Source organism: Mesoplodon bidens, assembly GCF_964165515.1.
Source record: "Mesoplodon bidens genome assembly, chromosome: 7".
NCBI lineage: Eukaryota > Metazoa > Chordata > Mammalia > Artiodactyla > Ziphiidae > Mesoplodon > Mesoplodon bidens.
In genome coordinates, this window is record NC_138164.1 from 40,869,458 (window position 1) to 40,886,966 (window position 17,509).

The 17,509-nt window shown below is 44.8% G+C and overlaps 1 protein-coding gene and 1 pseudogene across 2 annotated transcripts in view; both read right to left on the reverse strand.

Annotated features, from left to right (window-relative positions):
• LOC308620080 (centrosomal protein of 78 kDa-like) overlaps positions 1 to 17,509 on the reverse strand; it is a 319,042-nt pseudogene that overhangs the window by 108,958 nt on the left and 192,575 nt on the right. The gene's annotated exons all lie outside the window — the stretch shown is intronic.
• Positions 1 to 17,509, reverse strand: part of LOC308620425 (forkhead-associated domain-containing protein 1-like) — a gene marked incomplete at both ends in the record, with an annotated part of 101,606 nt that overhangs the window by 31,066 nt on the left and 53,031 nt on the right. Inside the window, 4 exons of the mRNA XM_081239963.1 lie at positions 1,822 to 1,926; positions 2,953 to 3,042; positions 5,280 to 5,410; positions 9,071 to 9,194. Coding sequence (XP_081096089.1) covers positions 1,822 to 1,926; positions 2,953 to 3,042; positions 5,280 to 5,410; positions 9,071 to 9,194 — 450 coding nt within the window. The remainder of the gene's footprint in view (positions 1 to 1,821; positions 1,927 to 2,952; positions 3,043 to 5,279; positions 5,411 to 9,070; positions 9,195 to 17,509) is intronic.

Below are 17,509 nucleotides of genomic sequence, written 5' to 3' on the forward strand. Positions count from 1 at the left end.
GAAAAGACAATCTTAAAAGCAACTGGAGAAAAAGACAGATTATGCAAAGGTACAACAGTTAGGCTTACAGATGACTTCTAAATAGAAATAATAGGAGCCACAAGACAATAGTGACATATCTAATGCTGTATCTAATGTGCTGAAAGAAAAGAATTGCCATTGTAGAATTCAATACGCAGTCAAATGTGTTTTAAGAATGGAGGTTAAATATACATCTCCAGACAGACAAACAGGCACATTTGAGAATTTGTCATCAGCAGAGCCACCATGAGGGAAAACATTAAAGGGTATTCTTCAGACACAAGAAAAATGAACCCAGGTGGGTGATCAGAGATGCAGAAAAGACAAGCAACAGTAAGGGTAATGTGTGGATATGATACTGACTATAGCAAAACACTACTAATGTCTTGGGGGTATTAACTATCAAGAGGAGTTTAGAAAATGACAGCAATGGCTTATAAATCTGGAGGGGGTAAGTGAGGTTAAGGTGTTTGAAACTCATTGCACTGTCAAGGAGAAGGGCATAATTATCAACTACTATTGCCTCTTGGTAAGTTAAGAATGCAGGGCTTCCCTGGTGGCGCAGTGGTTGAGAGTCCGCCTGCCGATGCAGGGGACATGGGTTCGTGTTCCGGTCTGGGAGGATCCCACATGCCACGGAACGGCTGGGCCCGTGGGCCATGGCCACTGAGCCTGTGCGTCCGGAGCCTGTGCTCCACAACGGGAGAGGCCACAACAGTGAGAGGCCCACGTACCGCAAAAAAAAAAAAAAAAAAAAAAAGAATGCATATTGTAGTCTTCAGGATGACTACTAAGAGAATAGTAGAAGAGTGAAAAACTTAATTAATGTGTGATTTTGGTGAGTCAAGGATGAATGCTATTGTCTTACTATTACTAAAAGAATAGTAAAAAAGTGAAATATTTCCAAGCTAATAGAGGGCGAAAGTGGAATAAGAGAAAACCATCCACTCAGAAGGAGGCAAGAAAGGAGAGAAAAAGGAACATAGCACAGATGGTACAACTGGTATTGAGCAAGAAGGTAGATTTAAACCCCAGTACACGAGTAATTACATAATATAAATGGACTAAAAGTCAAAGATTGTCAAACTGGATTTTGTAAAAATGATACGCTATTTGAAGGCATATGTCTAAACCTTAAGACAAAAATTGACAGAGAACATATGAAAAAGATATGGTATGAAAACTCTAACCAACAGAAAGCCAGTGAGGAAGCTAAATGACAAAGGAGACGTTAAGGGAGAAACACTACTAGAGATGAAAAGGGACATTTCATGATGATCTAAAGTTTTGCTCTACAGGAAGTGTTAGGATTCTAAATTTATATGCACCTAGTAACACAGCCTCAAAACATATAAAGCAAACATCGTTCATATTAAAAGAAGAAACACACAAATGACAAACATGTTGAGATTTTTAAAAACATTCTCAATGATGGAACAAAAAGACAAAAAAAAATCAATATGAGAATTTAAGTTGGAAAAACATCATTGGCAAACTTGATTTAATGGATCAATTCTTTCTTAGATAATTTCACAATTAAGATTTGAAGGCAGTCTAGGGTAGTGGTTACTCACAGGAGCTTTGGAGTCAGGCAGACCTGGATTCAAGTTCTGCCACAACTACTTTATGCAAGTGAACTTGGATAACTTCCTCCACCTCTATGAGCCTCAGTTTTCCCGACTGTAAAGTGGGGTTAATACCAGTATAGACCGCATGGGGTCATTGTGAGGATGAACAGAGATGATGCAGGTGGAGTGCTGGCCCCAGAGTGGTTCCCAGGCCGACCTGTCCCTGCCATACCTTGCTCTTTTCCTGCAGCGTCATAGAGATCAGGCTCTGCTCGGTACTGCTCCTTTTCAGCTCCACCCTCAGCTTCCTCATTTCTTTTTCCATGTCATGGATTTGCTGAAAGAGTTCCAACAACAGGGAAGTCAACTTCAGAACTCATTTCATCCGGTTCATTAAGGCAGAAACCTAGTCCGGGATTCGCTTCATTCCTTCCCTTGGGGGACAATTCCACATCTTTGAGGCAAAGTAGACTTTCTTTCAACGGATGCAGAGAAAGGGCTGGGTGAGGGAAAATTTGAGTTTCTTTTGAAGATCAGCATGGATCCTGGATTAAACAGTATAAGATACCTATCCACTCATTAGAGTCTCTTTCCTTGGGGTATATTTTTGAGTTCAATCTAAATAAGGGCTGTTTGGAAGACACAATGGGCACAGTTTGGAAGCAAAGAACAATGACATTTTTCTTTTATCTCATTTGAGGCAGAGAAGTGTGCTCCTGACAGAGAGAAGAACACACGTCTCCTTTCCCCGTCCCAGGCACCGTCCTTCCCAACGGATGGAAAACGTATGCCTGGTGATGTGCACGAGGGTTCGGGCCGGTACAGGGGGTGAACATTTATATTGAGTTGTCATCTTTTCACTGTATTGATTTTTATGTTCACCTTCCATAGAAGGCCAGTGATACATTTGCTTTTTATTTTGTTTTTATGAATTGTTGTAAAATTGAATGTATTTAAGCAAAAATAATTCAAGAAGAGTTGTGTTAATAACAGTGATCAGGGCCGTGATAAAACTTGTGACAGTGGATCATGAAAGTCTGGGCATCAAAGTCCAGGGGTAGGGACCACGTTGAATTTCTAGCAGCATACGGTGGCCACCTCCCGTCCCTTTCCCCAGGGGAAACCTGATGAGGGGCCTTGAGCCAACTGCCCAGAAAATCTGGGGAGAGTGTGTTTTCCATGGACTTTTCACCCATCTCTTTGAGGCTAGCAAATCAAAGAATTAGGAGACTACATTAACAGACAAACACCCAGAAAGCCCCAGAGCTTGTGCTAGCTAATGAGCCAAGGAACCCCTCCAAAACACTCAAGGTCACAATCTAGGCTTTCAGTGGACACCTAGGGGTCAGGAGGTTCAACGCACGGTTTTGCAGAGTTTTAACTCTTTCTCTTGGGCTTCCCACTTCTCCTTCTGGGCATCTTCCTTCTGTAACTCTTCTTTCAGCACTGAGCACTGTGGAGAAAAAGGACAAGGCCACAGGGGCTTGGCTGGGGGTCCCAAGTACCTGTGTTCACGCCCAGGAGTGTTTCCTGCTGTATAACCCAATCACACCTCTGAATTCTGAGAGGTAAGACCATTTGTGTGATGGGAGCACGGGATCCTGCAGTCATTCCCAGTTCACCCCTCTCATGAGTTCTGAGGAATAGAGCATCCAAATTCCTCTTCAAAGTTAGCAAACTTCACTGCAGGGGAAATCCAGCTTTGCAGAGTCTGGGTACTTAGGGTGCAGGAATTGGGATGTTTTCACGCTGTGACCGGTGAGGGTGGAGGGGCCCGAGCCAGTGAGCTCGGGTCCATCTTACGGCTTTTGTGCAGGTTGAGTCTCAAAGACACAACTGCGCCGACTGGTGTGGAGGGGTAAACGGAGCTGTCTTGCCCGAAGGCGGCTCGGCAACAGGAATTAACGGCATCAGAATGGATGTGCCTTCTTTTGACCCAGCAATTCCCACTTTAGGAATGTACCTTAAGGACAATGACTGGAGAAATAAGTAAATCTGTAGTTTCAAGGATGCTCTTCACAGAATTGTCCGTAACAGTGGAAGAAAAAAAAAAAAAGAGGAAACAACCCAAGTGTTGTTTAGAACAGCAGACCACTTTATAACACTGGGTACATCCAGGAGAAAGTATGTAGCTTTTAAGACGAATGATAAGAGCATTGATTTATTAGCATGGGAAAATAGTAAGTATTTAAAATTTTTAAAAATGTGCATAGTATAAATTCACTATAAAATGATTGATTGATTGATTTCTAGGCAATATATAGAAATAAGACTGGAAGAACATACATGAAAATATTAACACTGATTTCTCAAGGTTGCATTTCCTCTCCTCTCTTTTTATTTTTTCTTCTCAATGTCATCTACTTATTTTTCTAAAATTAACACACATGATGTATGTCATTAAAAAAAAAGGCATATCAAATGTTCACAAGAGCAGAACCCTTGGTGGTGACGAGCCCTTCTTCTATTGGCCAGCACAGTCTAGACGAGAAGGGACCTCATTCCGAGGTCAACGAGGAAGGGGAAACGGGGACATAAATCATCCAAATGCATTTCAGGAGGTAGAAGAGCCAAGCAGGTGCTGTCTTTGCAGATTCCTTCTACTTAGCACCACCTCTGCATCCCCTTCCCGTCCCCAAAACACACACACACACACACACCCCACATAAAACAGCTATAGCACATGCCTGGGAAGACACTCTGCTTGGGAGAAACGAATGCAGAGGGCTTGGCCAGGCAGCCAACCCAGGGCAGAGGCAGAACAGCACAACTAAAACCAGCCTCCCACTTCTCGGAAAACGATTTTGTCATCCCCATTTCACAGATGGGGAAATGGAGGCCAAATAAGTTACAATAAAAGAAAGCTCTGGGATGGGACCCTGGTCTGTCTGATCCCAAAGCTCATGCAGTGCCTTTCACCAGCTCCAAACTGGATATGGTACTACGTACCAGGTATTACTTATTGTGCCTTTTCCTTGGAACCTCAAGATCTGTTCTCACCCCACCCCCATGCAGACCTAGCTATCGGGTAGCCTCTGGGAATCTCTGAGTTGCCACCTGAGATGAAAGCTTTGAGGTTTTACCTTGATTCACAGAAACAGGCACATCATACAAATACTGAGAAATCGTATCCTATAGAGGCAGGATTCTAAAGTTAGCATTGAAGGCAAGAGTTGCAAATAGTCAGTTACATGTAAAAAACTCTTTGCTTGCCTACCACGTTCATCTTCCATAGAGACATTCTACACACTAAAGTCTAAGGAAAAAATGAGAGTCTGCGTGTTTGCATCTGGATCTTCAGATATTCTGCTTTGAAGACAATTATGAGAACCAGTGGTGCTGGGACCATGATGCAGCCGTGTGGTCATCCTTGCTCACAGAGAGATCGTATTCTGTTTAATGTTAAACTTTGTACTGGCAGTATATGCTCATAGGTGTGTTTGTTGCTGGGATTAAACAAACTCATTTATAATAGGGGTTAGAAAATGTTTGCTGGATTTGAAAATATATATTGCTTATTCTGAGCCACATACACACTGTCCTTTGAAAGGCTTCAGAGAGGTTGGCCACCTGCCCAGCAGCTACCCTCCCTGTGTCCTTGGGCACTGGCCTCATCTCACCACCGTGTGTCATGTGACTCCACTGTGTCTGCTTTTTGCAGCTACAATTTGCTGATGACCCGACACTCACTCTGGAGCTGAGGGCTTCGAGCTGGTGATCCTTTTCTTTGTTCTCACTTTTCAGTTGATTCACCTCCTGTTTTAGTTGTTGAACTTGACCATCCTTTACTAACACGTCTCTTTGCAAAGATGACACCATCTCTGTAAAAGAACCAAACCAAACCAAAACAAAAGACTCATGGAGGTGAAAGAGGCAGGAAGGATTATTGGCAACACCATGGCTGTCAGCCAACGTTTGGACAAGACCTTCCAAGTCTGGCCCACCACCGGTGCCCTCCTAGAACTGGGGAGGCTTTTTCCAAGGGTCCCAGAGCAGGAATGGGAATGAGAGCAAAGTCCACGGAACAGGGTTTGAGGCTTCAGTGAGAATGAGGGGCAGTCAGCACCAGCGAGAGGAGAAGCCTTTGGGGGCCCCTTGTGGGCACAGGCCAGGCAAACCTGGGAGGAGAGGCCACACCATGGGCCTGGGGAACAAAGGCCCAGCACAGGGAAGGTCCAGGAATTCTTCTCCAGAGGCCAGGAGACGGGCGTGTGGCAGAGGGCACTGCTGGACGCTATTGATGGGGTGGTGGTTTTCACACTCCTCTGAGTTTGGACCCCTCTCTACCACTTATTAGCTTGGTGGTCTTGGACAAGTTATTTCACCTCCCACTGTCTGTCCCACACAGAGTTATTGTAAGGGTCAAATGATGCGGTATGTCCCAAGAACTCAAAGTGGCTAAATTATGTTTGTTCCATGGCGCCTATTATTTTTCTCGGCAGCCAGCTTCCAAAATGGCCCCAATGATCCCTACCACCTAGAATTCATGCCCTGTGTAGCCCCTCCCACCCTGAATAGGGCTGCCATGGGTAACCAATATGATACTGTGGAAATGATGGAATGTTTCCTCCCAGGCTGGGTCATAAAATACACTGTGGCCTCCTCTTTGCTCTCTCTCGAATCACTCACTCCGGGGGAAGCCAACTGCTGTGTCATGAGGACACTCAAGCAGCCCTAGAGAGAAGCATGTGTGCTGAGGGACTAAGGCCTCCAGCCAATAGCCACATGAGCAGCCATTCTGAAGGGGGATCCTCCGGCTCCCCCCGAGGCTTTAGATGACATGACTGATGCCCCAGCTGACATCTTGACTGCAACTCATGAGAACTAAGTCACCCCCCGCTCAAATTCCTGAACTACAGAAACTGGGGCAGATAATAAATATTGGTTGGGGTTTTATCCATTACATTTTGGGGTAACTTGTTATGCAGCAATAGATAACTACTCCATTACTGTAGCACCATTTTTTTAAACATCTTTATTGGAGTATAATTGCTTTACAATGGTATGTTAGTTTCTGCTTTATAACCAAGTGAATCAGTTATGCATATACATATATCCCCATATCTCTTCCCTCTTGCATTGTAGTATCATTTTGAATAAAAGTGGGAAGAAGGGTGCATAAATGCAGTGGTATTGGGTTATCTCCTACAGTTGTTTTCTTGAAAGAACATCAGGCCTAGTTTTAGTGGTAGGTATCAATCAAGAATGTCTATGAAATAAAGCACAAAATGCTCCAGAATTTCATTTTAAAAATGAGCTCTGCCTCCAGGACACAGTTCAGTTACTTGGAAATCCCTCTGGGGCTTGCCACACTTTGAGTGGGTCCAGCCCATCTCAAGCGTTATCCCAACCCAGGTCTGTCCGACTCCCTGATCGGAGAAGGTGGGATCTGAGACAGGCTTGATGCTTGGATGAGGTTTCACTGGGCGACATACGGGAGGAAGGTGAGGACCAGCGAGTTCATCCTTCCATTCCTGGTGCCCAGAACAGCACCTAGCCTGGGGGAGGTGCTCAGAAAATATCTGAGGACATCCCAAGTGAGGGAGGAGCATAAGCAGAGACCAGGGGGTAGCAGGGGGTGGGGCTGGGTGTGATTAAGTTGCAGAGTGAGGCAGAAGAAAAGCACAGATTCATACAGAGATGGGGATTCACGTGCGACTCAATGCTATGCCTGCCTTCTACAGCTGTGGGCATGTTTCCTGCTATGCGCTGGCTGCTTTCAGAGTGATGTGCCCCTCCGAGGCTCACTGCCTCCTCCCTGTCACCTGCTTCTCTCCCTCCCCTCGTCTGTGAGTGGTCCCTCCTCTTCAGGTCTCTAGACATGTCAGTTTCTGCTTAAAAAACTCCACTGGATTCCCAACACCCTTGGAATAAAAACCCAGACCCCCCGACCCTGCCCAGCCTCACAATCCCCTGTTCACTCCACGCAGCCTCGCTTGCCCTTGGCTTGTCCTTGCCCACCTGAAACAGGTCCTCTCTAAAAGAAGGACATAGCCGTGGAGGATGCAGCATAAACTGGTTAGAATCGGCTAGGTCCAAGGGGGTGTATGATTCGACTTCCAGGGGAACTGGAGCCTCATTACAGACTCATTGTAATACATGAGCAAAATGACACACGCACCAGCACCAGGACTCTTCCGAGGCTGACCATAAAGGTCAAAAAGTGGGTGGTGGGGCTTCCCTGGTGGCGCGGTGGTTGAGAGTCTGCCTGCCGATCCAGGGGACATGGGTTCGTGCCCTGGTCCGGGAAGATCCCACATGCTGCGGAACAGCTGGGCCCGTGAGCAATGGCCGTTGAGCCTGCGCGTCCAGAGCCTGTGCTCCGCAACGGGAGAGGCCACAACAGCGAGAGGCCCGCGTACAGAAAAAGAAAAAAAAAAAGTGGGTGGTGGCCCAATGCCTGGAAATCCCCGCCCCTTCCCCAAAATATTAGAGTTGTCCCAATCCTCCCACTCATTAGCCTATAAAATTACCCAGCCCATAAAAACTAACCGCCCCATATTTGGGGGCCTCTAGCCTTCTGAGATGGCCCACACTCTGTCTGTGGAGTGTGTTTCTCTCTAAAGAAATCCACTTCTTACTTTGCCTTTCACTGAATTCTTTCTGCGATGAGACATAATGAACCTGAGCTTTAGTAAGTCCCGAGACCACATGCGTGATCTCGATTAAAAGATAGTGGGTTCTGACTGGGTTCGAGTCCCAGCCCACGGGTTCAAGTCCCACCTGAGTTCCATGGTTGCACACCCACTAAGCTGGTCCCCCTTGGCCTCCCCCCTTGAAGCGCTGGCCACCACGACACACAGTTTATTTTCTCCACAGCACCACTGCTCTCTGAAGTGGGCTTGTTTATTCATCCGTTTACTTTTATTGTCTGTCACCCCCTCCCAAATCTGTGAGTACAGGAATCTGACTGTCTTGCTTGGCTCTCCCTCCCCGGAGCCTGGAACGGGGCCTGACACCTAGTAGGAGCTCAAGAAACATGTGGAAGCAATGAAGGAATCCAGGGAATCAAAGCTCAGTCACAGCTGTGCGTTGGCTGCCCCTCTCCCAACCCAAGCCCTTTATCAGGGAACCACCTCTGATCAAATTAGAAAATGGTTTCCCTTGGGCCCAAGTGCACTCGGCTGAAATGTGTGAGACAATGGGTGCCTTAAAGGAGTGACCCCATTTTGTCCACGCTCTAGTTTGCACTCAGGCTGCTTTGTGGAACCACCCAAGCCACAAGGCGACCTGTGTTCTCCCTGGTGGGGCCAGTGCTCAGGAGACCTTGTAGCCAAGAGATACCATTCTCTCAAATATTTACCTGGCCCTGCCCTCGGAACTGGGTGGCAAGAAACCTCCACTGAGGGAGAACTCTAATGCACCGACACGGGTGATCCCTGAGGCTGCACCCAGGTCAAGGGCACAGGTGTGCTGGTTGACTGGTGATGTCTGCAGGGGGAGGGCAGAAGCTCTGGGGCCTGAATGCAGAAGGGCCTCACCTGACGTGATGGCGGCGTCCCTCCTTAAGTTCTCAACCTCGTGCTTCAGGGAGGTGATTTCTAATTTTCTCTCAGACAGGGTCTGGCACAGCACCTGGTTGTAGCCTTGCTGTAGGGCACTGATCTGTGGAAGGAGGCAACACACAGTCAGAGGGGGCCAGCCAGGCCTGCAGGACACGCCGGTACTTCTCCAACGTTGGGCAAAGAGTCGGGTTGACATTGGATCGGGGTGTTGGGGAAACCAAGGTTTTCAGTTGTCACTAGTGGAAGGGGCAGGAGGGGCCTGTTCCTTCAGTGACCACCATGTCATCGGTCCTCGAGACACGAACCTTATCTTTGTGGCCACCCAGGGGCTCCGGTGCTGCTGTCTTCCTATGACCTGTGGGTTTTCAGCCATAAATAGACCAGCTGTTGGTTCCAGATCATCCAGCACTGACTGGATGCACAGCAAAGTTCAAGAGCCGGGAGCAGGTTATGAAATGAATTCCCTCTAATGAGAATAGAGGGTAGTTTATACCTCACAGAACACTCCAGAGTTTACAAAGCCCGTTCACACATGCTACACTGATACTCGTCACAGCGTTGCTGAAGGCTGACGTTCCCATTAATGTGCCCATTTTGCAACGGAGCCAGGTTGAGACTCAAAGAGGCGAGGCCCCCTGCTCGGGATTATGTGGCTGGTCAGACGTGGTGTCTGATTCAAACCCAGTCTTTAGTTGCCTGGTTCCTCCTTCCCAGGTGGCTCTAGGAATGAGCGTGAGAAGTTGGAGGCTGTAAAGCATGGCATGGACTCGGGAGCCGGACTGTGGCCTTCAAGTCCTGTCTCTGCCAGTTAACGGGCTTTGTGAACACAAGGAGGACACCATATTCTGTTTCCTTTTGTTCAGTCTGTATGCGGGGTGATGGTAGTCCCAACCTGATAGGATTGTGAGAAGTATTTTAATAAGTTAACATGTGTACAAGTGCTCAGATCATGCCTGGCACACGGCACAGGGGGATGAGCTGTGACGGTCCTCTCCTCTGACTACCCACGGGGTGTTTTTTTTGTTTTGTTTCGGGGGATTTTTGTGTTTTTTTTTTTTGCGGTACGCGGGCCTCTCACAGTTGTGGCCTCTCCCATTGCGGAGCACAGGCTCCGGACGCGCAGGCTCAGCGGCCATGGCTCACGGGCCCAGCCGCTCCGCGGCATGTGGGATCTTCCCGGACCGGGGCACGAACCTGTGTCCCCTGCATCGGCATGCGGACTCTCAACCACTGCGCCACCAGGGAAGCCCTCACGGGGTGTTTTAGCTTCAGCTTCCCTCGTCCGTCTCTGGGGAAGGTAGTTGGTAATCTTTATGTGTGCATTTGTAAGCCTTGCCAGGCTCACTTAAACGCCAGTGTGGTTGTTATTAAGAGGAAATACAGGGGCTTCCCTGGTGGTGCAGTTGTTGAGAGTCCGCCTTCCGATGCAGGTGACGCGGGTTCGTGCCCCAGTCCGGGAAGATCCCACATGCCGCGGAGCAGCTGTGTCTGTGGGCCATGGCCGCTGAGCCTGTGCGTCTGGAGCCTGTGCTCTGCACTGGGAGAGGCCACAACAGTGAGAGGCATGTGTACCACAAAAAAAAAAAAAGAAAAAAAAGAGGAAATACAGGAATCGTGGGTGGGAGGACCACAGGTCGGCTCTATCTATGGCTGCTGTGAGCACCCTCTAAGTCCATGGCTCAGAGCCCCCTCAAGGGCGGGCCCCCCTCCAGGGGTCTAGGTCTACACGTGGGGTGTGGAAGGCTCTCCATCAAAGGCAACGTTGGTAAGGGCCCGAAAGTAGCTGCCAGGCCTCGGCCTCCACAGAGCAGGTACCCGAGAGGCCAGGAAAGAGAGCTGGGCCTGGAACCCCCTCCCTCTCGGTCTGATGTGGCCAGACTGCTTGTTCTGAGTGGCCAGGACTTTCCCACCTCAAGGTGCACTGTGGGCCTTTGCCCTGTGATTTTTCAGATGTGAGGCCTCAGTACTAACACAGGGACACGTTTATTGGGGCATAAATGCCACACAATCCGTAGACATGACAAGAGCTAGCTTGTTTTGTTTTAGTATTATTTTTATTTTTTTTGCTGTACGCGGGCCTCTCACTGTTGTGGCCTCTCCCGTTGCAGAGCACAGGCTCCGGACATGCAGGCTCAGTGGCCATGGCCCACGGGCCCAGCCGCTCCACGGCATGGGGGATCTTCCTGGACTGGGGCACGAACCTGCGTCCCCTGCATTGGCAGGTGGACTCTCAACCACTGCGCTACAGGGAAGCCCCACTAGCTTGTTTTGATAGATCAAAATGGAAGTGACAAGGAGAAGGGTGCAATTTCTTTTCTTTTCTTTAAAATAAATTTATTTATTTTATTTATTTATTTTTGGCTGTGTTGGGTCTTTGTTGCGGTGCACAGGTTTATTGCAGCGCCTTCTCCTGTTGCAGAGCATGGGCTCTAGGCGCACGGACTTCAGTAGTTGTGGCACGACGGCTCAATAGTTGTGGCACACGGGCTTAGATGTTCCGCGGCATGTGGGATCTTCCCAGACCAGGGCTCGAGCCCGTGTCCCCTGCACTGGCAGGCGGATTCCTAACCACTGTGCCACCAGGGAAGTTATGGGTGCAATTTCATTGTTCTCCTAAGGTAAGTTTGCCAGATTTAGGGGAGGAAAAATGGATGTTCACTTAAATTAGGATTTCAGATAATGAATAATATTTCAGTGCAAATGTGTCCCATGCAATATTTGGGACACACACTAAAACGAAATTCTAAAATTCAAATTTAACTGGGTGTCCTTACTTTATCTGGCAACCCCACCCGAAGAGAGTTCCTAAACTTCAGTCATTCATATACCACTTTCACCATTTTTCCCATGTCTCTTGGCTAGTCCCACTATAATTTCTTAGCATTTTTCGTAGAAGCAGCTCCCTTTTTAAACTTAAAAACGTGCATTAAATTAAATATAACTGTTATAAGAGTAAATAGAGACTCACTATCTTAAATAAAAATAATCCCTCCAAAAGAAGAAATACAGGAATTTCCCTGTTTACCATCAGACCAGGTTGCAGGCATCACACTAAAAAAAAAAAAAAAAAAAAAAAAACAGATTGGGGGGAGGTGGTGGGCATGCCCAGGTAATGGAGTTCGGGCGTGCTGATATGGCCACCAGATGGCGCGCACAGCCTTTGGTCTTGGTTTGTGTCCTTGGAAATCTTGTCATTATTACTCTGGTAGAATTAACAGAAGTGTCAAGGTCTCACAAGTTTTCTGACTCGTTTCATGCACCATCATGGTTCAGAGTCTAGGACATTTGGGGCAGTTACACTTACCTTTTCCCTGGGGCACCTGAGACATTATTGGGGGGGGTCTATGATAGAAGTTGCAGGGACACAGGCCACTCTGACCCCCACTCTCCCCAAGGCTATACTTTTGCATGTTTGTGCTTTGGAAACTTTGAGTGAAACAATTCTTTCACATCTTACTTTTCTCTGTTGGGGGGAACTACAACTTTTCCATAAAAGGTCCTTGGAACACTGAAAGTGTTTGTAAGCTCTTCTCAGCTTGATGCTTTTATTTGCATGATACCAGAGATAGAACACACAGAGACAAACTTCCAGAAGGGAAAACATACGTTCCCCTCTAAGACTCCAGTGGTTTTGACAGATTGAAAATATTTCAATCTGAGTGTCAGAGTTTTAGGATTTCGGATTGCTGGAAAACTCCAACGAGTCTTCAAACCTCTTTGATACTTTTACTATCAAAGTAAATATCCATATTGTTTGTAATGGCATAAATTCCAAGATGTTTAATGTCTGTTAAGCTGTGTAACAAAATGGGCACTGAATCATAAGAAAGTTAAGAGTGCTAGGAGGAGTGATTGTTTCAGGATGATAATTTGGCTTCTAATTACCACAGGTGTATAAGAGCACATGGAGGTAAGAATTTTCTAGTGATATTGTAGCAGATCGAAGATCTGCGAGAGCAAATCATTATGCACACACCTTCGGGGACCAGGGAAAACACATAAAGTAATCAGAACCATAAATCAACCTGCCATGTGGCTTACACTTCTGGTGGAATGCCCTGCAGGCAGTAGAATAGTTAAGAAACTAAAATGTCAGTGGATGAAACTCGATTTGAGTTCAAACCGATGGAGCCTCTGGTTCATATATGCCTTGCTATAAAATATTCTTCTTCAGTTATAAGTGAAGCTCCAGGGGTAGGGGCGGCAACAGCATGATGCATCAGTGTAATTATTTCTAGATAATATCTTTGTAAAAAAACATTTTTCCCCCAGATATCGGCAGCCACTTTAAATAATACTCAAATTGGGACCGGCTGATATTCAAAGATACGTGGAAATTATATAATGTTCTATGTCAAATATATTTCAATTATTTAAAAAAAGGTATGTGGGGAATTCCCTGGCAGTCCAGTGGTTAGGACTCTGTGCTTCCACTGCTGGAGGCCTGGGTTTGATCTCTGGTCAGGGAACTAAGATCCTGCAAGCCGCGTGGTACGGCCAAAAAAAAAAAAAAGGTATGTGGGAATAATTCAGCCTCATCCATGTACCTGAAAAAGACATGTCATTTTCTCAGGAAAGCTCTGAAATGGGAGAATAACTGAAAGGAGTATTTCAGCAAAATTGGGTTCAGTTCAAGAAAAAGGTGCTCATTAATGTGTCAGCTACATGTCAAGGTAGCTGTTTGCACTAATAATCCCTACAGGACCTGTTACTTTCATTGTTTTTTCAAAACCAGGTTTGAAGGAGAGTCATTAGTTCCTTTAAATATTAGAGCATGTATTTGTTGACTTGTTTATTCTGTCTCCCTCACTAGAGCATAACAGGGGGAAGGATCATGTCTGTCTTGTTCTCTGCTGAATTCTCAGAGCCTGGAAGAGGGCATGGCACGGAATAGGCCCCCCAAAATATTTCTTTGGATTAATGGACGGAGGGATGGATGGATGAATAAAGAACAAACAAACAGCCACAGTCCTAACAGAGTTCTAGAAGGTTACTGGGCCCAACCTTTGCCTTCATGGAGCCTACAGTATCCTGCTAGAATCTCCTAGGTTCACCATACACAATCTGTGCCCTTTCTAGAGCACCATTTCTAGGACTGAAACTGTGTACCTAGAATCGGTTACAGAGGGAAAGACAGTAAACAGAGCACAAGAGAACAAAGGCCCCCAAGCACTGACTACGGTTTTTTTTTTTCTATCTCTTTTTTAAAAATGTTTATTTATTTATTTATATTTTTCTTATTAGTCACCCATTTTATACACATCAGTGTATACATGTAAATCCCAATCTCTCAATTCATCATACCACCACCCCCACCCCCTGCCGCTTTCCCCCCTTGGTGTCCATACGTTTGTTCTCTACATGTGTGTCTCCATTTCTGCTCTGCAAACTGGTTCATCTTTACCATTTTTCTAGGTTCCACATATATGCGTTAATATAGGATATTTGTTCTTCTCTTTCTGACTTACTTCACTCTGTATGGCAGTCTCTAGATGCATCCACGTCTCTACAAATGACCCAATTTTGTTCCTTTTCATGGCTGAGTAATATTCCATTGTATATATGTACCACTTCCTCTTTAACCATTCGTCCGTCGATGGGCATTTAGGTTGCTTCCATGATCTGGCTATTGTAAATAGTACTGCAATGAACATTGGGGTGCATGTGGCTTTTTGAATTATGGTTTTCTCTGGGTATATGCCCAGTAGTGGGATTGCTGGGTCCTATGGTAATTCTATTTTTAGTTTTTTAAGGAACCTCCATACTGTTCTCCATAGTGGCTGTATCAATTTATATTCCCACCAACAGTGCAAGAGGGTCCCCTTTTCTCCACACCTTCTCCAGCATTTGTTGTTTGTAGATTTTCTGATGATGCCCATTCTAACTGGTGTGAGCTGATACCTCATTGTAGTTTTGATTTGCATTTCTCTAATAATTAATGATGTTGAGCAGCTTTTCATGTGCTTCTTGGCTAGCGGTATATCTTCTTTGGAGAAATGTCTATTTAGGTTTTCTGCCCATTTTTGGATTGGGTTGTTTGTTTTTTAATATTGAGCTGCATGAGCTCTTTATATATTTTGGAAATTAATCATTTGTCAGTTGTTTCTTTGCAAATATTTTCCCCCATTCTGAGGGTTGTCTTTTCATCTTGTTTATGGTTTCCTTTGCTGTGCAAAAGCTTTGAAGTTTCATTAGGTCCCATTTGTTTATTTTTGTATTTATTTCCATTACTCTAGGAAGTGGATCAAAAAATATCTAGCTGTGATTTATGTCAAAGAGTGTTCTTCCTATGTTTTCCTCTAAGAATTTTAGAGTGTCTGGTCTTACATTTAGGTCTCTAATCCATTTTGAGATTATTTTTGTGTATGGCGTTAGGGAGTGTTCTAATTTCATTCTTTTACATGTAGCTGTCCAGTTTTCCCAGCACCACTTATTGAAGAGACTGTCTTTTCTCCATGGTATATCTTTGCCTCCTTTGTCATAGGTAAGTTGAGCATAGGTGCGTGGGTTTATCTCTGGGCTTTCTATCCTGTTCCATTGACCTATATTTCTGTTTTTGTGCCAGTACCATATTGTCTTGATTACTGTGGCTTTGTAGTATAGGCTGAAGTTAGGGAGTCTGATTCCTCCAGCTCCATTTTTTTCCCTCAAGACTGCTTTGGCTATTCGGGGTCTTTTGTGTCTCCACACAAATTTTAAGCTTTTCGGTTCTAGTTCTCTAAAAAATGCCATTGGTAATTTGATAGGGATTGCATTGAATCTGTAGATTGCTTTGGGTAGTAGAGTCATTTTCACAATATTGATTCTTCCAATCCAAGAACATGGTATATCTCTTCATCTGTTGCTATCATCTTTAATTTCTTTCATCAGTGTCTTACAGTTTTCTGCATACAGGTCTTTGTCTCCCTAGGTAGGTTTATTCCTAGGTATTTTATTATTTTGTTGCAGTGGTACATGGGAGTGTTTCCTTAATTTCTCTTTCAGATTTTTCATCATTAGTGTATAGGAATGCAAGAGATTTCTGTGCATTCATTTTGTGTCCTGCAACTTTACCAAGTTCATTGATTAGCTCTAGTAGTTTTCTCGTGGCATCTTTAGGATTCTCTCTGTAGAGTATCCTGTCATCTGCAAACAGTGACAGTTTTACTTCTTCTTTTTCAATTTGGATTCCTTTTATTGCTTTTTCTTCACTGATTGCTGTGGCTAGGACTTCCAAAACTATGTTGAAGAATAGTAGTGAGAGTGGACATCCTTGTCTTGTTCCTGATCTTAGAGGAAATGCTTTCAGTTTTTCACCATTGAGAATGATGTTTTCTGTGGCTTTGTCATATATGGCCTTTACTATGGTGAAGTAGGTTCCCTCTATGCCCACTTTCTGGAGAGTTTTTATCATAAATCAGAGTTGAATTTTGTCAAAAGCTTTTTCTGCATCCATTGAGATGATCATATGGTTTTTCTTTTTCAATTTGTTAATATGATGTATCACATTGATTGATTTGCATATATTGAAGAATCCTTGCCTCTCTGGGGTAAATCCCACTTGATCATGGTGTATGATCCTTTTCATGTGTTGCTGGATTCTGTTTGCTAGTATTTTGTCGAGGAGTTTTGCATCTATATTCATCAGTGATATTGGTCTGTAATTTTCTGTTTTTGTAGTGTCTTTGTCTGGTTTTGGTATCAGGGTGATGGTGGCCTCAGAGAATGAGTTTGGGAGTGTTCCTTCCTCTGCAATTTTTTGGAAGAGTTTGAGAAGGATGGGTGTTAGCTCGTCTCTAAATGTTTGATAGAATTCACCTGTGAAGCCTTCTGGTCCTGGACTTCTGTTTGTTGGAAGATTTTTAATCATAGTTTCAACTTCATTAGTTGTGATTGGTCTGTTCATATTTTCTATTTCTTTCTGCTTCAGTCTTGAAAGGTTATAACTTTCTAAGAATTTGTTCATGTCTTCCAGGTTGTCCATTTTATTGGCATAGTGTTGTTTGTAGTTGTCTCTTAGGATGCTTTGTATTTCTGCAGTGTCTGTTGTAACTTCTTTTTCCTTTCTAATTTTATTGATTTGAGTCCTCTCCCTCTTTTTCTTGATGAGTCTGGATAATGGTTTATCAATTTTGTTTAACTTCTCAAAGAACCAGCTTTTAGTTTTATTGATCTTTGCTATTGTTTTCTTTGTTTCTATTTCATTTATTTCTACTCTGGTCTTTATGATTTCTTTCCTTCTGCTAACTTTGGGTTTTCTTTGTTCTTCTTTCTCTAGTTCCTTTAGGTGTAACGTTAGATTGTTTATTTGAGATTTTTCTTGTTTCTTGAGGTGGGCTTGTATAGCTATAAACTTCCCTCTTAGAACTATGGGATGCTTTTGCTGCATCCCATAGGTTTTGGATCGTCGTGTTTTCATTGTCATTTGTCTCTAGG